The 25,258-nt window shown below is 35.7% G+C and overlaps 1 protein-coding gene across 1 annotated transcript in view; it reads left to right on the top strand.

Moving 5' to 3' along the window:
• ADAMTS20 (ADAM metallopeptidase with thrombospondin type 1 motif 20) overlaps window positions 1-25,258 on the top strand; it is a 202,543-nt gene that overhangs the window by 111,154 nt on the left and 66,131 nt on the right. The window contains exons 19-28 of the mRNA XM_066365793.1: window positions 7,105-7,231; window positions 8,788-8,998; window positions 9,116-9,280; window positions 9,925-10,089; window positions 11,288-11,407; window positions 12,036-12,143; window positions 12,908-13,072; window positions 13,406-13,696; window positions 14,575-14,736; window positions 16,428-16,604. Coding sequence (XP_066221890.1) covers window positions 7,105-7,231; window positions 8,788-8,998; window positions 9,116-9,280; window positions 9,925-10,089; window positions 11,288-11,407; window positions 12,036-12,143; window positions 12,908-13,072; window positions 13,406-13,696; window positions 14,575-14,736; window positions 16,428-16,604 — 1,691 coding nt within the window. The remainder of the gene's footprint in view (window positions 1-7,104; window positions 7,232-8,787; window positions 8,999-9,115; window positions 9,281-9,924; window positions 10,090-11,287; window positions 11,408-12,035; window positions 12,144-12,907; window positions 13,073-13,405; window positions 13,697-14,574; window positions 14,737-16,427; window positions 16,605-25,258) is intronic.

Raw genomic sequence — 25,258 nt, 5'->3', positions numbered from 1 at the left:
TTATTTTTGGAAGATTATATGATTCAAGGAATTTGTCCATTTCATCTAGGTTGTCTAGTTTTTTGGCATATTATTCTTCATAGTATTTTCTTACAATATTTTGTATTTCTGTTGTGTCAGTTGTTATTTCTCTACTCTCATTTCTAATTTTATTTATTTGAGGCCTCTCTTTTTCTTTGTGAGTCTGGTTAAAGATTCATCGATCTTGTTTACCTTTCCAAAGAACCAGCTCCTGGTTTCATTGATCCTCTGTATTGTTTCTTTAGCCTCTATGTCACTTATTTCCTTTCTGATCTTTATTATTTCCTTCCTTCTACTAGCTCTGGGCTTTACTTGCTGTTCTTTTTCTAGTTCTTTAGATGCAGGGTCAAGTTGTTTATTTGAGCTTTTTCTAGCTTCTTAAGGTATGTCTTTAATGCTATGAACTTCCCTCTTAGGACTGCTTTTGCTGTGTCCCATAAATTTTGAGTTGATGTATGCTCATTATCATTCATTTCTAGGAATTTTTTTTATTTCTTCGTTGATCTTATTGTTAACCCATTAGTTATTTAATAACATTCTATTTAATTTCCAACTTTTTGCGTATTTTTCAGTTTTTCTGTTGTAGCTGATTTCTAGTTTCATGCCATTGTGATCAGAGAAAGTGCTTCATATGATTTCAATCTTAAATTTGTTGAGGCTGCTTTTGAGTCCTAACATGTGGTCAATCCTAGAGAATGTACCATAAACACTTGAAAAGAATGTATATTCTGCTGCTTTAGGGTGAAAGGTTCTGAAGATATCTATTAAATCCAGTTGTTCTAGTGTGTCCTTTAAGTTTGCTGTTTCTTTGTTAATTTTCTTTCTTGAGGATCTATCTAGTGATGTTAGTGGGGTTTTGAAATCCCCTACTATCATAGTATTGCTGTTGATCTTACCCTTTAAATCCATCAAAGTCTGTTTTATATATTTAGGTACTCTTATATTAGGTGCGTAGATATTTATAACGGTTATATCTTCCTGTTGGATTGCTCCCTTTATCATTATGTATGACCTTTTTTTATCTCTTACTATGGCCTTTCTTTTAAAGTCCATTTTGTCTGATATAAGTATTGCTACCCCAGCTTTTTATTCATTTCCATTTGCATGAAATATTGTTTTCATCCTTTTATCTTCAGTCTATGTGCATCTTTTGTTTTAAGGTGTGTCTCTTGTAGATAGCATATGTATGGGTCCTGTTTTCTTATCCACGCAGCTACCCTATATGTTTTAATTGGATCATTTAATCCATTTACATTTAAGGTTATTATTGATATGTAGTTGTTTATTGCCATTTTATTCTTTAAAACTGTATTTCTCTTTTGATATATTCTTTTCCCCTTTGATCTGTTTACAACAGGCCCCTTAGCATTTCTTGCAGCATTGGTTTGGTTGTAGTGAATACCTTGAGTTTTCTTTTGTGTGGAAAGCTTTTTATTTCTCCTTCAATTTTTAATGATAGCCTTGCTGGATAAAGTAGTCTTGGTTGTAGGTTCTTGTTCTGCATTACTTTGAATATTTCTTGCCATTCCCTTCTGGCCTCAAGTGTTCCTGTTGAGAATTCTGATGTCATCCTTATGGGGGCTCCTTTGTAGGTGATAGCCTTCTTTTCTCTAGCAGCTTTTAATATTTTCTCTTTATCGCTTACCTTTGGTAATTTAATTATGATTTGTCTTGGTTTAGGTCTTTTTGGGAGTTCTCCATGCTTCTTGAACTTGTGAGATATTTTCCTGTTTTAATTTAGGGAAGTTTTCATTTATGATATGTTTGAACAAAGTCTCTATCCCTTGTTCTTTCTCTTCTTTTTCAGGAACCCCTATGATGCAGATGTTATTTCTCTTCATGTTGTCACAGAGCTCTCTTAGAGTTTTCTCAGACTTTTTGAGTCTCTTTTCTTTTTCCTGCTCTGCTTTTGTGCCTTCATTTATCTTGTCCCCTAACTCACTGATTCGATTCTCAGCTTCATCCATTCTGCTTTTAATTCTTTCCATTGTGTTCTTTATTTCTTATACTGTATTTGTCATTTCTGACTGATTCTTTTTTATTATTTCAATGTCCTTTTTTATATTTGCTATCTCTTTATTTAGATATTTGTAATGACCCTCTATTGTTCTAAGATCTTTGAGCATTCTAACAATTGTTATTTTAAACTGTGCATTTGGTAATTTGGTTATATCTGACTCATTCAGGTCCTTTTCTGGGGATTTTTCTTGATTCATTTGTGTTGCATTTCTTTGCCTTCCCATTTTGTCTGTGTAAAAGAAGGTTTTGGCCACTGGAGTCCACTGAGTGTGGCCTCTGTGTTCCCTAGGTGTGGTCTGTCTGCAGGCCCGCCATCCCCTCTGCTGCTGCTGCCTAGAGCATTCGGGTACAGGGGTTTCCGGTGCCAGCCCACTGGGGCTGTTGTTGTGGTTTCTGCCTCTCCTTCATGGGAGGGGATGTGATCACATGCTCGGGTGTACAAGCCTCGGTGGCCTCAGCCTTTGCCCCACCCCTGTGGGTTGGGTTATGCGCCATGCCTGGCCGCAAGCCTTGGCCCTGAGGGCAGGGGTGAGCACCTTTGCTCACCTGCAGGTCTCTGTGTGATTCTGTGCTTTCGCCCCACACCTGCGGGAGGAGCTCACTCGCAGGACAGCTGCAAGCCTTGGCTCCACAGGCCGGGCAGGACTGTGTGCCCTTGCTCAGTCGCTGGACTCTGCCTGCCTGTTCTGGACTTTTGTTCCACCCTCGCGGGAGGAGCCGGCTAGTGCGTCAGGCTGCAAGCCTCGGTTCTTGGGGCTGGGTGAGAGTGCATGCTCATGCCCTTGCTCAAGGGCGGGTCTCCGCCCCTTCCGGGGCTCCTGTCCTTCCCTCGCAGGCTGGATTACAGGCGGCCTGCAGCTGGGCTTGACCACTTTCGTGGGTTCCCTCCACCCCAGCCTGGCAAGACAGAGCTCACACCTGGGCCTCAGTAGTGGCCAGTCGGCTTCTGCCCTTGCCAATGGAACCGTGCTTTCGCATCCCACCGCTGCCCGCCCTCAGGTGAGCCCTCAGCCTTGTGGGTGGGGGAGCTGCAGCTCAGATCCTAACACTCAATACTGTAGTCCAGAAAGCTCCCTCCTTCTAAACGACCTTGCTCTAAGTCCATGGGAGAGCTTGTTTGGCTGGTGTCCTGCTTCCCTTTGCTTGTATTGCTGTTTCCAGGGGAAATATTTACTTCAGATTTGGGGAGTGACTCAGCCCAGGGGTTAGGGTGGCTGTCCCTCAAAGTGCTTCTCCCTGTGCCGCCTAGATTACACTCTCTTCCCACTGCTCCAGTCCTCTCCTCTCCCATCCCCCAGAGCCCTGGGTGAGTGGTTGTGAGTGAGGTTTTCTGCATGGTTCCTTTAAGAAGAATCCTGGGTCTGAAAAAATCAGTCTCTTTCTCACAAACAGTATCCTGACTTGTTTCCAGCTAAATACTGTCCATACGCCTCTTCTAAAATCTGGGGCTGCAGGCTGGGGCTTTGTTCCTGAGACTCAGGACCCTCCCATCTCTGCTAAACTCACTTCCCACTATGCAAGTCTCTCCGGGATGCCTTTCCACTTTTCCTACCAGTCTCAACGTGACTTCTTCAGTGTACTTTGGTTGAAGAGTCCTCTTAGTTTAGTCCAAAGTTAGTTTTTCCAGATGATGGTTCTTAAAATTAGTTTGTAATCCATTTTGGTTCTGGGAGGTGGAAGTTGGTACGTCTGCCTACTCCATCTCCATCTTGTCCTCTCTAGAATAGTTTAGTTTTATGAAGTGAAATGTTAGGACAATGTACCTTGATGTAGTTATTCCTTTCATCTATTTTCCTATGTTGTTAGGGTGCCATTCCAACTTGGAAACATATTCTTTGACTTGAGAAAATCTATCACATTATTTATTTGGTAATTTTGTCACATTACATTTCTCTCCCATCTTTCTGAAATTTGTATTATTTGAATGTTAAATTTCCTTATTGATCACTTATTTTCTAATTTCTTCTTATTTACATCATTTTCTTAATATTTTCAAAAATAATACTTTTTATGGATGTAATATCTGTGTCTCTGAGAGTATTAATCATAGTCTGTAAGGTTTTTTTTGCTTCCTGACATACCTGTTTCATTTTAGTTCTATTTTGTTTTTATTTTGGTTGCTTTTGTATTAATAGCGTTCCTAAAATGTCTGCTAATCCTTTTCTGCTTTTCCATATTTAAGACTAAAATACTGAACTGTGTAGATCAGACAAGTCAAGTAGTGGCTTCTTAATTGACTAATTAGGTTAGTATTTATTGTTTTCATGTGTCATTGTGGGGAGAAGCCCCAAATGTCATTGTCAGGTGATTTTTTCTCTTGGGCTGAAGAGTCTCTTGTATGGCTGTATGGCAGGGGCCACCACCATTGTGGCCATGCACATGCAGGTTCTCATTAGATTCAGGCAGACAAGAAAGAAACAGTGGAGCCAAAAAAAGGTGGGCCATTCCTTTATTAAAGTCTCATACCTGCCGACGAGCACCACACACAGGGAAAACACCTTTCACTCATTCAGAGCTCTCAAAGCCCTGACACATTCTCCAGTTCCACAACAAGGAGAATCTTGTTTCTCCTAGAATGAAAGGCCCCACCAGTCTCAGCGGAGCTCACAAAGCCCCTCAACTCTGATTTCCCATCTGCACACCTTCTTCCTTCTCTGCCAACATGGCTTCTTCCTCAGCATCCTGCATTCTCTCTCTTCTCACTCTGCAAACATGGCTTCTTCTGTCTTCTCCTTCTCTTCTCTGCTCTTTTCAAAACTTTCTGGTGCAAAATTCTCTACTCCCGCAAATATTAGGAAAAAAATGGCCCTTCCCAAGCAGGAAGGTAATTTTGTAGTTTCACAGACCACATATACCTGGCACTGTCCAGCCTGCAATGCAAACTGTAAGTGAGCAAACATAAAAATCACATTTTACAAACTTATTTGACCAACAGTCTCCCAAGAGAGGAATCCTCCCATCTTCTGAGGGAGGTCAATGAGAGGTCTGGGGAAAATAAAAGTTGGCTTGGAGCTAAAGAGAAATGAAGAAAGTCCAGTGAGCCTGGATCTCATTGTTCATTATGAAGACTTGTACTTAACTCTCCTATTTTCAGTGTAGTGCTTCCCCAGCTTCCTTCAGCTGTGTCTGTGCCCTGAAGTTCACCTTTTTTGCAGCTAGACGTATGTGGCTAGTCTTTTGAAATGTGCTATTAAGGAAATACACAAGAGATTTTGAAGACTTAATCTTAAAAAAGAATGTAAAATATATCATCAATAATTTTTCTATTGCTAGCATGTTGAAATGATCATGTTTGGATATTCACCTGTATCATTTTACTTTTTATTGTGAGTGCTAAGGCCGTGTAAAATCACATATGTGGCTGACACTCGGTTTTGATTGGACAGAGCTGCTTTCAAGTCGAAGGGTAGGAGTCTCACCATTCTTTGTAAATACTCCCTGATCAGTCCTGCATTGTTTCAGGCCTTCCCCTCACACACCCACTGCCTCAGAGGAACCTGGTGATTCTGATTCGACCTTCTGAATTCTGTGACATGAAGCGTTTGTTTCTTATTCATTTTCCCCCTATTCACCCCCCCCCCCCAGGCTTTGGTTTCGGCTTTCTTGGCTTTGTTATATGTTATTTCCATCCGCTTTTCATATTCAGAATTTCCTTTTCTTGCCTACTGTGTTTTCCTTTTTCATTCCTTGTGTTCTATTAGGTTTCTGCCTTTTCAGAATTCCTCATGGTTATTTCAGATGGTATTTAGGAATGAGTAGAGATAAACATGCATGTTCATATTTGGCTAGCTGGAGGTATACCCTTGAACGTGGATAGAACTAAAATTTGATCATGTCACTGACTGCTTAAACTCTTTCCTATCTCTTCATTGCAGAAAGAGTGGAGTTTAATCTACTCTGGCCTGTTATAACCACTTCTCCTAGTTTGCTTTGCTTTTGCTGTGGTTATACTGCATAAAAACACCTGCCAACTCAGTGGTTTAGAATGAGCTGAGGAATCTACTGTATGAGTTCTCGCTCATACTATATATGTGTTGGCTGCTTAACTGACTATGACTCTTATTTGTTTGGTATCTGTGTCCATGTCATTTTTTCAAAAAAATCAATAGACTTTATTTTTTTAGAGCTGTTTTAGGTTTATAGAAAAATTGAGTAGAAAGTACAGAAATTTCCTGTATTCTCCCTTTACCCACTCTCTACCCCTGTGTCCCTGTTACTAACATCTTGTATCATTGTGGCACATTTGATACAATTCATGCATTATTATTAACTGAAGCCCTACTTTACATTAGGGTTCAGTCTTTGTTATATAGGTTCTGACAAATGTATGATGACATGTATCCACTACTACAGGTTCATACTGAATACTTTCACCCTCCAAAAAAAAAAAAATCCCTTTCTCCATCCCTTCTCAAACCTATGACAACCATTGATCTTTTTGTTGTCTGTCCATGCCTTTTTCATTCATGATTCCAGGCTGAAAGATCAGCCCATGTGGGAAAGGCTGTCAGTCTGTGAGACAGGGAAAGGGAGAGAGCTGGCAGAAGCATGCTTTGGCTTTTAGAGATTCTGCCTAGAGCTGGAATAGGTCATCTCCCTGTACATTGAGTTGGTATAAGCCTACTGTCAGTGGACAGGGAAGTATACTCCTGCCATAGGAAGTTACAATAGCATTGTAGTAAGTAGAGATGTGCGGTTCTCTTATAGGGAAGTGGGAATAAATAATGAGGGAATAATAATACAGTATGCCATATAGCATCAGCACCAAGCCAGGCTGCTCAGCTCTCCACTAACAACCACTCCATCTAGCTGTACTAAATTCTGTCTTCTCCATCCACACCTGACCCACTTTTCATTAAGCAAACTCCTTAGTTTTTCAGGATTAAATTTATTTATTATTAGAGAGTCATCCTTGACTAGATTATATGCTAGTGCCTTTTGTATGCTGCATCGGATTTTTTTTTCTTTCTTAGTGAATCTTTTAGCCTATTAGCAGAATTAAATAATTATGAAACATCTACTTACATGAATTTTATTTTTAATTTTTATTTGCCTTTGGCCAAGGTCTTCATAGAAGAAAAATTACCTGTGTACGTAAGAGTGATCTTATGGTAGTGTCTGATCAAAGATGTGACCACCTACCGCTTCCCCTGTTTGTGACTGAAAGGTGCAATACAGACTGTGAACTAAGGTAAAAGAGAAATAATGTAACCAGTGTATAATGTAATAATGTAACCATGTTAAAGTCAATAAATGGGGTAAGATATAAAGCATCTAGTGCAATGTGTGGCACAGAGTGGACATGTAATAAATATCTATTCTCTGCCCCTGCCATTATGAAATTTCAGGTTCACTAACTTACTGTGAAATTCAGCTGTTGGTTTGAACTTTTGTTCATAGTATTTGCTAAATACCCATGAAGGGACTCAATATTTTGAGTAGGAAATAGAAACTAATTTGTTTGTAAAACCTATACATTTAAACTGTAATCTGAAAATCCATGGTTTAAATATCTGAAATCATAAATTTTGTAGCATGATTCTTTAATTCCCATTTAACTAATGAACCAATAAACTTTTAAAGTTAGAGGATTAGTGAAAGAAATTTTATCAATATTTTGTCCATTGAAATTAAGGAATGTGACCTAGACCATAACAGGGAAGTTTGCACTTTTAAATTTCTTGTCATTAGGTTTTTTTGTGTGATTAGTCTTAAAATGAAGTTAAGAAAAATAACCCATCTAGCAGGTGACAGTTAACAATCAGGGATGGCCAGAACCTCCTTCACCCAGCAAGAATGAATATTTTTACATATTTATGGTGTTTGAAAACATATAGTGAAAGCCTAGTGGTAGAACTGCCTGTATAAGTTGTATCACTGCATTGAAGTGGAGAGAAGCACAATGAGATACTGTTGGGATGGAAATGAACTCCATGAATTCTATGCTTTGTTACATTGGTACATGCTGATTGCCTGTTCGATTGCCAGACTATAATTGGAATAATTTAATACAAACTATCAGATTTTACTTGTGGAAAAAAAATGTTTTCTCTGAAAATATGTCTAAAAATAGATCCCATGTATTAATAAGAAAATGTATTATGCTCTACAAAAATCTAGTTTGCCAAATTTTAAAGGCTTTATCTAGTCAGATTCTCAGTATTCTCTTATCATAACAGTAGAGGGTTTGCATAGGGAGACACTACCTGATTACAAGTCAAATATATTCAGTTATACACTTATCCAATTATTGCCACTAAATAATTGAGTAATCTTGATCTAAACCAGTTGTTTTCAAAGGTTTTTTGGCAAATCTTGGAGTTTCTTGAATATACCACATACTTCCAAAGCCATCACCAAATGCCAGAGTCAATAGGTAGAGTTTCCACTCCCTACCTCTGACTTTCCTGAGATCAGCTACATTTTTATATATTTGGAGAGAAAGTTAAATTTTTGAGGGGGAATAAAGTAATATTTCTAATAAGAAAAACCAAGTGTTTATGCCATTTGAATACACAACATGTCTGGGCCTTATTTTCCCATGTATAAACTGAAAATTTTGGCTATATGATCTCTAAGAACTTTTTATTTCTAATTCAATGATATATGAAGTATTTTTAGATGGATTGTTTATCAACTCTAACACAATGTTAAAAATTGAATCACATACATGAGCTTCTCTGAATTAGATTTTTAAATTGCATTAATTGGCGCACCTCTTAAATGGAATAACATCCTTTCTTTGAGGTGGCACATCATTGGCAAAAGTGAATGTTCATCCCAGTGTGGTCAAGGATATAGGTCCTTGGATGTTCACTGCATGAAGTATTCCATTCATAAAGGACAGACTGTTCCAGTAGATGACCACTATTGCAGTGACCAACTTAAACCGCCAACCCGAGAACTCTGCCATGGGGACTGTGTTTTAACAAGGTGGCATTATTCGGAATGGTCCCAGGTACAAATAAAAAGTATTACTTAAGAATAGTTACTTCTTTTTCTTCTAATTAAATATTTGTTATTCTATACTTTTTTTCCATTTGTCACCAATTTTTGTTTGTTTGTTTTTAATCAGTGTTCCAGGAGTTGTGGTGGAGGGGAAAGGTCTCGAGAATCTTATTGCATAAATAACTTTGGCCACCATCTTGCTGACAGAGAATGCCAAGAGCGTCCCCAAGTGACGGTAGAAAATTGCAATGAATTTTCCTGTCCCAGTTGGGCTACCAGTGAGTGGAGTGAGGTAACATTAAACAAATGAGGTTTAGAACTGTTCTGATATTGTGTAGGAAAGCTTTGCAATCTAAGACTTGATACATTTCAAAACTATTTAAATTTATTATTTTGTAAATAACCTTATCAAGGCAATAAAAATAGCTCTTAAAGTATTTACAATATCTGCTTAACAATAATCTTTTTTTGCTTATTTTTAAATTTTTTATTAATTTTCATTTTTTGTGTTAACATGGATTCAAGTGTCCCACTGAATATAACACTCTCTCCCCCCACTTCCGTGTCCGCATTTACACCCCTTTTTCCCCCCTCCTCCTAACTCCCTCCCCCCCTTAACAGTAATCTTAACTGGTGTTTAATCTATAACCATTTTCATAAAAAAGTCCCACTGTCCACAATATCCTGAGATAAATAGTATTCTAAGGTTATTTTTATACCTTTGTTTCTAAGACAAATAGATGTTGAACTGGGATTTGGGCAGCAAATTTAGGAGGCTGATCTTATTCAGTGAATGTTTCTAGAAGAGTGAAGGGAAAGTGGCCTTCGAATGGTCTTTCAGCTGCATTTGAATGTGCAAATTAATCATTGTATCATTTTGTAGGCATAGTATTGATTAATATTGAAAAGAAATAATGACCAGTTGTGTTTTTACAGTGTCTTGTTACATGTGGGAAAGGAACAAAGCAGCGGCAGGTGTGGTGTGAACTAAACGAAGAGCATTTGAGTGATGGCTTCTGTGACCCAGGTTCCAAGCCCGAAGCTCTGAGACCGTGTGAGCTGCATACATGTGCTTCCTGGCAAGTAGGACCATGGGGTTCTGTGAGTATATGAAAAGGTTTTCATTTATTTTTAAAATCTATTCCATCTTTACAGAATAGCCCGAACACTGTCATATACTCATTCTTTTAGTGGATGCAGCTAAATATGGATTGGTTTATTGGAAAAATACCACTGAAATGGTAAACACTTATCTGCAAAACTTTCTCAGTAGTGCTATTAATTTGCTCTGGTAAATATTTTTGGTTTGCTTTTGAACTTACTTCTGTTAAAGAAAATGCTACCAATTTATAAACAAAGCTTTATCAGCTTTGTTTATAAATATTTTCATGTTCTGTGTCTAAATGATCTTTACTGTATTTAGAATAGGCACTGTTTAGAAGTTTTTCCAAAGAGGAAGCTAGGAATCTGCAGATGAGCCTTGCTCAGGCTGGATACGGGTGGGCAGTTCATCGTGCTGTGGATGGTGGCCACAGCTGAGGGGACACCTTTTCTCATCTTCCCTTTGACTTCGTCTGATGTTCTTCCTTTTTTATTTCCTTGGAAGTTACTCAAGCGTGTGTGCCCCAGTGAGTCACCTCTGGGTCTAGGCAACCCTGTGGATGAGTGATGTCCTGTTCTCAACAGCCTTGCTCACCTCCTGTGGACTCATACCTCTGGCTTATTTTAGGGAGTCAGTCGATCTCATATTTGGTCTTCCTCTTTTCCTGATGTCTTTTTCCCAGCATTATTTTTTCCCAAGAAACCTCACTGCATCACGATGTGCCTGGAGGAGCACAGCTTGAGCTCTGTCATTTTGCCACTAGTGATATTTGAAGCTTAATTTACTCTAGGACTCACTTGTTTGTTTTTCTCCACCTGTCTGTTTCCTCCAACACCCTATTTCAGTTCATTTTTTTTTTGAATACTAAAATGACATACATATACCAGGTATATTTTGAAAAGTATTTAGTTTCTCTAAATTCTTTGACTCTGCCTCCAAAATGTCAGGTCTCTATTGATTATTTTTCATGACACTTTTAAATATACAGTAATAACTGTCCATTTTCACTTCAGTATTTTATTAGTATCTATATAAACTTGAATAAATGTATAGAGAGAGTAAATTTACTAATAGTTTGGAATCTGGTGTAAAAGGCTAAAAAAATCTACTGAAAGTATATTAACTGTGTAGTCATTAAATAATTAAGTTTATATAATTTTCAAATAATGTGTTTCATACCCGCTTCTGTCTTCCCAGTGCTCAGCCACCTGTGGACATGGGTATCAGATGCGTGCTGTTCAGTGTGTCAATGAGCTGCTGAGTGCAGTGTGGGATGACAGAGCGTGCCATCGAGCTAGTCGCCCTAGTGACAGGCAGGTAAAGGACACCTCTTCATAGTTATGAAAAAGATTTGTAGAACAAGAGGATTACTGATGTGTTAAAACTATATCCATGTGTAGTTTTTCCACTATGTGCCTTAAAAACGCATATATGTACATGCACATGAGAGAGAAGGTATTGTTTTTGGTTTTGCCAGTCTTGTTTTAGCAATGATTTTTTTAAATTTTTCTTCTGCCATTGGATCAGTCATTTAGCATATATTTTCATCCTTCGAACTATGGAAGACGGTATCTATTATGAATATCATGAACTTTTAAAGTGTGTCATACTATTTAAGGTAGTGTCTATGTTCAATCAGAATGTTTTAGTTCAGTGATATTTTTAAAGGACTATTACTCTTTTCCTTTTCAACCATCAGAGAAAATGACCCAAACTTTCAGATTCAGAGTCATACTGTCTACTTCAAGCTCTTAAAGGTACTCTGTAATTTTAAAAACAAAACAAAATAAAAAAACAAAAATAACCTTTATATTGTTTGTTTGCAAATGAGTGTACAACTGTTCTGAATTAGATACATAGAAGAAGAAATAAAGTACAGGATTTAATACACATCAAGAGCAATCAGTTAGTTGATGTTTTATTAGTCCATTTTACTTTTGAACAGGACTGCATAGTGACACCTTGCCCAATTATCCCTAAACTTGGGGCCACTCTATTACCAGCTGTTCCCAATGGAAAGACGGCACAATGGCGACATGGTTCTTGGACTCCAGTAAGTGAATTTCTTTGAGAGGTACAGTTTTTTTTATTATTGGAGACTTTTAGACATCAACAAAATGGTTGTTACAGATTTACCAAATTAATGTATGTATTCATTCTCAGGTGTTTTGATGGTATAGAAGGAGTTGGGGATTTAGAATTAGGTATTAGGTAATTTAATGTACAAATCCTACTGTGCCTTTTAAGAACTCTGTGTCTTTGGGCCAAAAACTTCAGTTTTTGGGTTTGTTTTCTAATCTACAAAATAGGGATAATACAGTATGTCACAGGTTGTTATGAGAAGCAAATGTAATATGAAGCTTTTTATCAGCATTTATTTAAACTACTGACATTTTCATGTTTTTCTAAACTGAATGTTTTGCTCTAACCGTGTATAGTATATTTTAAAGCTTTGCACATGGGTTCTTATCTACTCTATTACTTAAGTCTTCAAAGGTATTTTAAATATCTTAACATTCTTTTTATTATATATAAAATGCTTTCCCATATCTCTAATTTTGCAAATAACTAATCTGTATTCTAAGAAGTTGAGTGTTTTGTTCTCATTACCATAAATATTAGATTTGTGAAATTTATGATCTGAACTGAGTGGGATATTCACAGCCCTGTTGTTGACTCAAAAGTGATGCCAGATGATGTTATTTACAACTTGACTTTTCAAGAAACTTGATGTTTTAGAAATCTGAGCAACAGTTATGTGTAAGGGAAGTAGGAGAGGTACTATGTAACACCTTGGTATGATTCGGTTTTTTTCAGTGCTCCGCGTCTTGCGGAAGAGGGAATCAAGCCCGCTATGTAAGCTGTCGTGATACTCTTGATGGGATAGCAGATGAATCATATTGTGCACATTTACCTCGACCTGCCGAAATCTCTGTCTGTTTTAGCCCTTGTGGAGAGTGGCAAACAGGGAACTGGTCACCTGTAAGTATTTTGGGAGAAAAAAGTGATAAGAAATAATTAAAGAGGTACAAATTGGCAGTTACAAAATAGTCATGGGGATGTAAAATGCATAAGGAATATGATCAGGAATATGTAATACCCATGTATGGTATTACTTAGTACTGGGTGGGTACTAGGCTTATATGAGGGGATCACTGTGTAAAGTTATGTAAATGTCTAGCCCATTGTGCTGTACATTTGAAACCCACATAATAGCGATTGTTAACTGTAATTGAAATGTTGAAAAATTAAAATATTTACTATTTAGTATAATGTAGTTTATTACGTTACAAATGTCTAAATTTGTGTGATCAGTGTTCAGCATCCTGTGGCCATGGAAAAACAAATCGACAAGTTTTATGCATCAAGTACCATCAACCAATTAATGAGAATTACTGTGACCCTGAAGTTCGCCCTTCGACAGAACAAGAATGTAATGTGGCAGCTTGCCCACCCACATACAGCAACCTTCCGAGTTCCTCTGAGCAGCCACACCGTTTTCCAGGCAGGAATTTTCCATTAACTCACAAACCAGAAGATAATGAAAAGTGGGGGGTCCAGCCATCAATCAGAGGAAACCAATGGAGAACAGGACCGTGGGGATCAGTAAGCTGTCTTTATTGTGTTATATTAATTCTGTAATTTTGTTATAGTGTTTTAATGGATAGGTATGTAATAACATCAAGTGCTCTAATGCTAGATTTACCTGAAAATCAAGTTTAAATCTTAAAGGGATTAAGCAAGTTTTGACAGATAACAAATCCCCGTAATTCTTATTGAATTTTACACTACTGTGACATTTGTTTACAGAGCTTGCCCTTGAAAACAATCAGATTACAGCCCATTATAATAAAAGCCAAAGAAAATCTAAGACTACAAAGATTTCTGAAAAAAAAAAATCAAACCTAGAAATTGATAGCAATGTAGCAAGCTGGTATAAATTAATGATAAAACTACAGAAGATACAATTGTAGTTTATATTTTACATGAGCTTAATTACACGGAATAAAGAGAAACACTGATATATAAGTTAAATAACTTGCCCTGGCCAGATAGTTTGGTTAGAGAATCATCCTGATGCTCAGAGGTTTCCAGTTTGATCCCCAGTCAGGGCACACACAGGAACAGATTGATCTTTCTGTCTGTCTCTCTCCCTTTCCCTCCCCCTTCCTCTCTCTCTAAAAAATCAATCAATAAATTTTTAAAAAATTAAGTTAATATTATGACTTCATATTAAGACCTTAAAGCTTTAATTGTTTTTTTACTTAGGACAAAGGTGAATTTCTTATTAAAACATCACCTTTTCATCAAATTCTAATGGAGCCCCTAAACTCATGTGTTCTGACAGGTTTTCTCAATTCAAATTATGATTCCAACAAGGGCTGTTTTAATGTGGGGAATTTGAATGTGAGTCAAAATGTGACTTGCTTTCATCATGTAACTTCGTGACGTAGAACCTGCTGTTTGTGTTTTATCTCTGTCAGTGCTCGAGCAGTTGTGCCGGCGGTACTCAACGTCGAGTTGTGGTCTGCCAGGATGAAAATGGACAAAGTGCCCACTACTGTGATGCAGCCTCCAAACCCCCGGAGTCCAAGCACTGTGACTCTGGACCTTGTCCGCGGTGGAACTATGGAAGCTGGGGAGAAGTAAGTCAGAGTATTTCTTTTTTTTTTTTTTTTTTTTTTTTTTCATTTTTCTGAAGCTGGAAACAGGGAGAGACAGTCAGATAGACTCCCGCATGCGCCCGACCGGGATCCACCCGGCACGCCCACCAGGGGCGACGCTCTGCCCACCAGGGGGCGATGCTCTGCCCATCCTGGGCGTCGCCATATTGCGACCAGAGCCACTCTAGCGTCTGAGGCAGAGGCCACAGAGCCATCCCCAGCGCCCGGGCCATCTTTGCTCCAATGGAGCCTTGGCTGCGGGAGGGGAAGAGAGAGACAGAGAGGAAGGAGAGGGGGAGGGGTGGAGAAGCAAATGGGCACTTCTCCTGTGTGCCCTGGCCGGGAATCGAACCCGGGTCCTCCGCACGCTAGGCCGACGCTCTACCGCTGAGCCAACCGGCCAGGGCCAGAGTATTTCTTAACTTGTGAGGCGATATGACATCCCTCAAGGCCGAAAATTAAGCACTTCTTACTATTCCTGTTGAATAATCTTCACTATTCTATACAAAAAGATTTTTTTTTTTAATCAAGTGAGTAAAACCATGTTCTTTTAGCTATTCTGTCAGGGTATATATCACTCATTCATGACAGGAAATGAATATTCTAGATTTTTAAACAGAATCTAATAAGGCTAGCCAATATGTCTATGAACACCCTTTTCAAATTAGTATATTAGTGTTTTAATTTCATAGAAAAATGGATTGCTATGGAGAGAGAAAATTAAATTGATAAACAGGCCATGTTTATATCTTATTACTGAACTGAATACTCATTATTCATTTGATGAGTCTCTTAAATAGACAGTTGATGATTATTGAGCACTTTCTTTGTGTCCTGGTGTTTTTCTAGTTATGTTGTTTTGAAGATAATTTTTAAAAATCATTATAACAAATACTAATCTCACCTATATTATAAACGAGAAAGAATAAGAAAGACATATTGGCATTGGATGATAAAATAAACCACCTAATTTAATTAGTCAAATACATATTTTGCTTAATGATTTTTAGGAAATATTTTCTTCATAAGAAATTTGGAAATCATTTTTTAAAGATGCACTTCTGACCAGGTGCTAATAAATATCGAGTAATATTTTTATTTCTGAATTTAGACATGTTTATTGTGAAAATTCAAATGCTATAATACAAAAAAATTATCTAGAGATAAGAACTTTTAACATATTGATTTCCTGCCAGACTTCTGCTCTGTGTTGGTCTAGAAATAGGGTCGATTACCCATGCTACTGTGCCACCTGCTCTTTTCATGCAAAATGTACTGAACATCTTTCCATGTCTATAAACTTAGATATGCCTTATTTATCAGCTTTCATGGCCACAGAATATTCTCTTGATAGGTCATTATGTAGTAAATATTTATTAAGTAAATCAGTTCTGGTTTTGGCTTAACCTGCCAGGTCCTTAACCTACCAAGAGTCTATATTATAGACCTTTGATATTTTATAGAAATATCTGATGGTACTAATTCTCAAAATTTTATCTATTTTTTGAAAATCATGAAAGTGATACTCTGATATATCTTTTACTCAAGAAGAAATGTTGACAATTATAAAAAATGGATAATCTTTAAATTGTAGCATTACTAATTACATATTAAACATTGAATAAAGCAATATATTCTCTGTAAAGCCACACATTGTTGAATTTTCTTTTTAGTGTACACAGACATGTGGAGGAGGAATAAAATCAAGATTTGTAATATGTCAATTTCCCAACGGTCAAATGTCGCAGGAGCAAAACTGTGAAATCTTAAACAAGCCACCTAGTGTGGTTCAGTGCCATGTGCATGCTTGCCCTGATGATGTATCATGGCATCGGGGACCATGGAAATCGGTACGATAGTATTCTTATTTTTATCGTTTTTGTTTTGTTGTTTTACTACGTCTTTTTAAATTCCTTCTTTCTATAAATTTTATAAATTGTGATGCACACACTATATCTTACTATTTTTTAAACAGACTGTTGGTCATCATGGCCTGTGTTATTAAATTTGACAGTTTGAAAGAACAATCCATTCAATTTCAAGTTCTGTATTATAATAGTTTTATATGTATTTATTTTTTACAAGTGAATTTTGAACCATAGTACTATTCTAATGGAAATATTTTACTCTAGTACATCTTTGGCTTGCTCTTTAATTGGAAATGTTTACTACATACATTTGTATCTAATGTTAACATTGCGCTTGTAACAATGGCAAATGCAGTCTGTCTTGTTTGAGTGTATAACTGTATGTGGCTTTCTTTTGTCTGTCATGTCCAGTAACTGATCCAAAAGCAAATGACGTTCTTTAAAACTTTGTTTTTTATCATTGTTAAACTTAGTATTTTGTTTGGAAATGTGAAAATATTATATAAAAGTAAAGATAGAGAAATTTACATACATAAAGTAAATTAATTGTTTACAGTTTGTTACCTACATCATGGAAAAGTATGACTTACATAGTAATTTATATGAATTGTCATTTCTTCCACTGTGTGGAGTTACTGTGTTTTGGGGATGTTTTAAATTTTTTGTTTATTTTTTGGAGCCATGGAAAACATTCATAAATATTGTTTGTGAGTGGTTTATTTTTTTCTAGCATTTTTCAAATAACCTGGCTTTGAAAAATAATTAATTTATATATATATATGTATATATTGATATTAGCATTTTGGTCACTTTTGATATTTTAAATCATGAAAACTAAGTATACTTCTTTCAGGTGAAAACTGACTTGAGTCTATAATCTATTTATAATTAAATTTATAAAACTAAATAGATCTTCATTTGGAAAATAATTATAACTCTGGATTTATAACCAACCCTGATGTGTACACTTGTTTTTCTTTGTTCAAGTCAAAGCTTTACAATGATATGTAATACCAAATTTCCACTTCTGCTATTTGAAAAGTAGGTCAAGTTCTAATTTAGGTGGGAATTTATTTTTATAGTCCAAATTGTGACTGATAGAAAACAGCAGAGCATTTTAACTTTATAGGAGGATCTTGAATATAATTGCTGCTTGAGAGAACCATCATTTTGTGGGAATTAACAAAAGACATATTTTGCCATAAAAAGCATCCAAATGATTACTTCATAAGTTGTTTACTAAGCAACTACTATATCCTAGGCAGTCTGCTACAGAGAAAATAAAGATGCATTTCTTACCCCTATGGAGTTTACAGTTTAGTTGGAGAGATTTGAAAGACTATAGAAACTCACCACAAAAAGGTATCATTTTTTGTTAGCCATCTTAGATGGGAAGTTCACTTTACTGTACCTCTGTTATATTTTCTTTCACTTAATTGATTTTAGTTTGAAAGCCTTAATAAGGCTATGGTTTCCTTCTTGGAATTTTGCCCTAATTAGGAAAGCAGACCCCTAACCACTAGAAGAGATTGAACTGTAATGTCATTTGCTTCTGAGCACAAATGTTTTATTTTCCCAGCTCATTCACGACTTCATTAATTCTCAAAGCATTAAGCATTTACTTAACATCTCTTGCTTTGCACTAGGTATTAAAGTGTGTAAAGTTAAGTGTTTTTGAGTTAGATAGTCAGATTTTCTATGACTATGGCCAATGGCTTAAATCTGGCTCAATGCCTATTTTTGTAAATAAGTTTTATTGGAACCAGTCATGCATATTTTTTTGTGTTATCTATGGCTACTTTGGGACTATAAGACATAGTTGATTATTTGTAATAGAGACTGAGTGGCCCTCCAAGCTGAAATATTTACTATTTGGCCCTTTCTGGGAAAACTTTGCTGACTTATGTTTTATTTAATAAAGTTTATAATGCTTTTTAAATTTAACATGAAATGTAATTATGGTTATAGAATATTATAGTTACAAATGTTCATTTGGAGTTAGTTTAAAAAGTTTTTAACTCTTTGTTTAATATTTTAAAACAACTGAAGGTTTATAAATCTTCTCTATATATTCAATTTTTTTTTCCAGCTAAGGTGAACAGTGTCACACAGTGTTTACATATTGTGTTGGAATATATCTAATACTATATTTCAATATATAGTATTTGTACCATGCTAGTTTTTGTATGTAAATGAGGTTATAAGTGAAAAACCTTGAATGTTCATTAAAATTCTCTCCATAGGTGACTTTTTCAATCTCACAAAAACAAATGAACAAGAAAACAATAATAACCACAAATTACAAAAAAGTAAGACAGAAGTACATAACTCATTGTCTACTACATGCATCTTCCAAAAGGAGTTCAGTTAATAATTCAATCTTTGCATTAGTGAAGAACTATAGTCTTTATTTTTCTGATAAATTAAAGGTGAATTTTAAAAATCTCAAATGTTTATATCAGAATTTTTACAAACTTATTTATTTACCTTTTATATGTATGAAGTACCTATATATCATTAGAGTTCCTAGATTTCTTTTATTACATGCCGAGTTATAATCCTTAAATTAGCCTTTTATATTAAAAGGATTTAAGGAATTTGAAGTTTGTTAAAGCCAGATATAACCTTTTACCTCTTTCAGTGTTGCTACATATTAGCTAAAATTCAGAATACCTCTTAACATATCAGGTTAATATTCTTTCATGGAAAACTTTAATTTCAACAGGTCTTGTTCACTAGATTAGAAAATTAAGAATGTGTGAATGTATGTGTATACATATACATATATATGAATGACATGAAATTTCATGAACACTTCATTTTAAAGCAAAATTAAAATATGAAGCCCTAAATTATTAAAATGTAACTAAGAAGAAAGTTGTTAATGTACATTTAAATTTTCTTCATGTTGCGGGAAACTTTGTAATAATTTATAAGCACAATTAAAGAAAGGAATAAATAAATCTTAACCTATGTCTGTTATTTAATGACTATTTTTTATGATTAGTCATTGTAAAATGATTGTATTTTAACCCCTGTTTATTAATGATGTGTTGTGGCTTTGTGCTTTGCATAATTCATATGTGTATGTTGTACTTTTACTTTTTGGATTAATACCTAAAATGTTTTAAGTCACTGAACAGATCTTGTATTGTAACACATGCCTCTTTTCTTTTAGTGGTGTATGTTTCTTAAATAACAACTGTTCATTTCTCTATTAAACATTTACTTACTGAGTAGTACATGTTTTTATAATTTTACTTAGTATATGTGTAAGCTGCTGATATATTTTTAGATAATTTTGTTGGAAACTAACATTGGCATTAAAAATATATGATTTGTTGTTTAGCTGACAAATTTTAAATACTAGGCCTTTTCCTCTTTTCTTTTATATATTATAAACAATGAATAAAAATTTATGATACAAAGTTGTTTAGTACATTAAAAGTAAATGTGCTTATGACCAAGATAGTCTTTAAAAGGTAAGTAAAATTATATTTTTCTCTTCTCTTATATATATAGTAAGGACTGTTACACGTAATATAAGCTTTCAACAAATGTTCTTAAAATAAATTTACATTAATCTCTATATTTTCCCACTAAAGTCTCATTTAAGTGATTTGTTTTCCTACATGCTTTTGTCCCCTACATAGAATGAAATCATATTTGGTAAAGAAAAGTAAAGTGTATTTCAGTGTGCTCTGAGATTGATGATGATCCAACAGAAGTAAAAAGTATTTTTTTCCATTAAAGGTTGTTTTTTGCGCAAAAATGAGAAAATTGTTTTTTAAAAATGAAAGCTTGATACTTGAACACTCTTGATTCTAGCACCTTCTCCAAAGTTTTTCTTTTTTAAAAGAATAGACTTCTGTAGCATTTTGTAAAACAAAAAATGTGTGTGTGTGTGTGTGTGTACAACACTAAATTGCTACACTGTATAAAAATATAGTGTATATACTGAACATATATATATGGAATGCAACAGAAACACTTCCAGAAGTGAGTAAGTCTGTGGTAATGGCACACACCCAGGTAAATCTGTAGTTTGTTGATTTTAACAGCTTTTTTGTAACAAAAGAACATTGAGGGTCTGAGAAGAGGGGTTAGGCTGCTCCTTCCAAAGCAGCTCCCACTCCAGGTGGAATGCACTCAGGAGGAAACTTGCAGTGGCCGCCATTGCTCCTCAGGCCAGCAGCCGCCGGGAGAACAGGGTCATGTGGGGGGGAAATGCTTTCAAGAAACTGTCAGTTCTTTATGTTCACTGACAACATTTGTAGTAATTATTTTTGTAAATTTAGAAATGACACACATGAGCATAATAATGGGCTGGAAATCTAGTTTATTCAAATTTATTATAGCAATCTTTAATTATTAATAAGTGCTTCTATTTATTACCATAACCTTCTGCTACATTCACTGATGCTCCCCCAAATTATGAACATCTCCTACATATCAGGCATTGTGCTAGTCATTAGAGATGAATGAGGCACAAATCCTGTATATACAAGGAGCCTGTAGTTTAGTGATGAATATGAATTAATAAATGATAAGAATGCAAATTAGGATTTCTTTCTCATTTCAGTAACAACCACGTGATTTATAATATTGAATAGTCATAGTATATTAGAGGCTTAATAGATTACAGTTATCCAAGAATTAGTAATGAGGATTGTATTTGACCACACAATAATTCTGCCAATGAATACTTCTAGAAACCTAAACTAGGAGGATATATTCTATTGTTACCTGGCAGGAGATGAGCAGCATCCAAAGTCCGTCCCTATGCCTGAAGAGCAGGGTAGCCCTTGCATAGTTGCAGCATCTTTCTTCTTTGCACATGTGGATTTCATGCCTCACTAAAAAGGAAAATACGGATGGATTTATAGTTTTCCCTAGAGATGGTGCTCTGAAAGTAATTTTGGAGACATAAATGGTCCTTGCACTTTTGAAATGTATGACCTAAGAAAAATTTAAGTATAGTAGATAAGCTAATTAATGAGATAAGTAGAGTAGATAAGCTAATCACAGAGACTTTCTGTGAGTGGGTGATGTTGAGGCAAGTTAGAATGCTGTTGAAAACAACTCTTAAAAAACATCCTGACACGAAATGGTGATATGCTATATTTTTCTTTATATTTGTATATTAAAATGAAAATGCCCATGTTTTCATGGTAATTCTGTTTTCAGACACATAATGCTTCCAGATGTTTAGAAACTCTGGAAAAAATAGACTTAAATATTTTAGAACATTCTACAATATCAAGTGCTGTATGATGAGACTTTATATAAGATATATAGGCATTATTAAAATTAGTGCATTTAGGTGCCCTACAGTTTTGTTATTATAAATTTGTGTTAACTCAGTAGTTTGAGAAAGTCATATTTAGTTCCTATATATAATCACAAGTCAAACATTAATATTTTAAAATCCATTGTCTGAGATTTTTCTAGACAAATTTTTAAGATTTTATTTATTGATTTTACTGGGGCAGGGAGAGGCAGTGAGACGTATTGACTCATAGTTGCTTCACTTTGGTTGTTCATTGCTTGCTTGTTTCTTGTCACATGCCTTGACCAGGCAAGCCCAGGGCTTCGAACTGGTGACCCCAGCATTCCAGGTCGACGCTTTATCCTCTGTGCCACCACAGGCCAGGCAAAGATGGGGTCTTTTTTTAAAAATTATCTACTAGATACCACGTTTTTTATGACTATCATAGGAAAAAATTAGCAAATGTGGAACACTACTCTTTTGTAGTAGAAAAATTAGAGAAGTCATGATCATTACAAGATGAGTAAAATTTGCATTTGAAGAGTGAAAAACTTAGGCAGTGAGCTACCCCGTTACCATGAGGGCACTGTATTACAAACTGCAGGTTCAGGGGCCCATTTGATGGAACATAAGCTGATTTTATATTAATATTATGTAAGAAAATATAATTTTTATTTCACCAAGAGAAATGTAAACTTTCATTTACCAAAAGGGTTTGAAGATATTCTTATGCCTGCTGAAATGTTAAATATTAAGTCTATCCTAGATCTTGCGGTTGAGTGAGTTGGAGATTACAACCTACATTTGAGTTGACTGCTATTATTTAACTGAGTGACCTTTGACAAGTTACTTATCATTTTTTTGAGTTTATTTTATTAGAATAGAAATAGTGGTTACCTAAAGATGACATTCTTTTTAAGGTTAAATGGAACAATTAAGTGGTTTGTATAAAGCCTGCTAAATAAAGAATCAGTATATTTTGCTTATCAGTGTCCCTTATCCAATAATAAATAGAAACTTCCTAGGAATTCCTCAAGGAGCTAAAAATCCAAATACAGTAGATAAACTAATATCACATCAAAAATCTGAAATGAGATCCACTGAAGCAAGTAATATTCTAATATGAGAGAAATCAGTTTGAGCTGGAGTTTGTATTTTTTCCTTCAACCTTTATGGAAATGTGACATCTAGCAAAATTGAGATCAGAAAGATTGTTTAATCAGTTTTCCAAAGTGAATACACCTGTGTAGCCTGCACCCAAACCAAGAACATCAGCAGCCCCAGAAATTCGCCCATGTATGCCCTTAAATCACCCAAGAGGTAATCACTATTCTGACACCAAATATCACAGATATGTTGCCTCCCTTTGAGCTTCATCTAAATGGAACTTAATTTTCTTGTGAAAGTAACAATATTAGGTTTGTGAGATTCATTCATGTATGAAATTTTAGTTTCTCAGTGCAATCTATTATTAATTGTATAAGTTGAATGAATATTATTTCATATATAAATATTTTCCAGTTGACAAGCAGTTGGGATTATTTTTTAATTCAGTACTTACAAATAATGCTGTTATGAACATTTCTCACATGTGTCATTTAGTGAACATGCATACCCAGATCTATTGGAAATGTAGCCAGGAGTTGAATTGCAGGATCTTAGTGTATGCATAGGTTCAGGTATAGTGAATTAATTCTACCAGTATTTTAAGGTAGTGTGTGAGAATTCCAATTGTTCCACATGCTCTCTATGTTGGTATTATAAGACTTAAATCTGAGTGATTCTAGTAGATGTGTGGTGGTATTTTTTATTCTTTTTTTTTTTATAAAGAGACAGAGAGCCAAAGAGAGGGGTAGACGGGGACAGACAGACAGGAACAGAGAGATGAGAAGCATCAATCATTAGTTTTTTGTTGCACATTGCAACACCTTAATTGTTCATTGATTGCTTTCTCATATGTGGCTTGACCACGGGCCTTCAGCAGACCGAGTAACACCTTGCTCAAGCCAGTGACCTTGGGCTCAAGCTGGCGACCTCGGGGTCTCGAACCTGGATTTTCCGCATCCCAGTCCGACGCTCTATCCACTGTGCCACCGCCGGGTCAGGCGTGGCGGTATTTTTTGGTGGTTTTAATTTGCATTATGTATGCCCAATTAAGTTGAGTATTTTTTCATATTTTTATTACCACAGCTATTTTTCTTTTCTGCAATACTTATTGAAGTCCTTTGCCCATCTTCTTTTTGGATTTTCTGCTTTATCTTACTGATTTGTAAGATTTCAGTTTTTGCCCTAAGTATAAGTCCTTTGCAGGATATATGTATTGAAGAGTATCACCTCTACAAAGTTACACAGTTTGTTTCTTTTTTCTTTCAAATTTAATATATATATATATATATTTTTTTTTAACTGTCATTCAGTCTCAGCCATAGCTACAGAGAAGTAGCAATAGTAAAGGAGTTTCTATTTCTGAATTTAAATAGACAAATATGGGGAGACAGCATGGTTAATGGCTTGTATCAATAGTATTTATCTTTAATGACCAAAAACAATAACTTTTGAGGTGCTAAAACTTACTTCTTTGCTATTTTAATTAAGAGATTAATCCTCCAATTATTTTTTAATTTCTGATTTGTAATCTTTATGAATTTCCATTGTTTATTCATTGAGTAGACATTAATATAGCAGTTGCTATGTGTTAATGATATTTACTAGGTGTGGAGAAAAACATGAATAAATCAGGACCCAAAGTTCATATTACAGCTAGTAAAATTATTAAAAAAAAAAGAATTCAGCCTGACCAGGTGGTGGTGCAGTGGATAGAGTATCAGACTGGGATGTGGAGGACCCAGGTTCAAGACCCCGAGGTCACTAGCTTGAGCGCGGGCTCATCTGGTTTGAGCAAAGCTCACCAGCTTGGACCCAAGGTCGCTGGCTTGAGCAAGGTGTTACTCTTTCTGCTGAAGGCCCACGGTCAAGGCACATATGAGAAAGCAATCAATGACAACTAAGGTGTCGCAATGAAAAACTGATGATTGCTGCTTCTCATCTCTCTGTTTCTGTCTGTCCCTGTCTAACCCTCTCTCTGACTCTCACTCTGTCTCTGTAAAAAAACAACAACAAAAGAAATGACATTCCTTTTAATGAGATAACTTACTGTATTTCTCTGTGTATAAGATACACTGTTTCTCAAAAAATTTGGGGTCTAAAACCTGGGTGCATCTTATACAGTGGTTGTGGCATTTCAAATGCCATAGATGGAACTGAGGATGAGGCTATATATGAAGGCAGTGATTCATCATCAGACACAGATGAAGACAAGCTAATGGATGGGAGTTTTGACAGTGATGAGGAGTTGTCTGAATTTTAT

This window comes from Saccopteryx leptura, chromosome 2 (genome assembly GCF_036850995.1).
Source record: "Saccopteryx leptura isolate mSacLep1 chromosome 2, mSacLep1_pri_phased_curated, whole genome shotgun sequence".
NCBI lineage: Eukaryota > Metazoa > Chordata > Mammalia > Chiroptera > Emballonuridae > Saccopteryx > Saccopteryx leptura.
The sequence above is the reverse complement of the archived record's forward strand: the minus strand, read 5'-3'. Positions and strand labels throughout refer to the sequence as shown.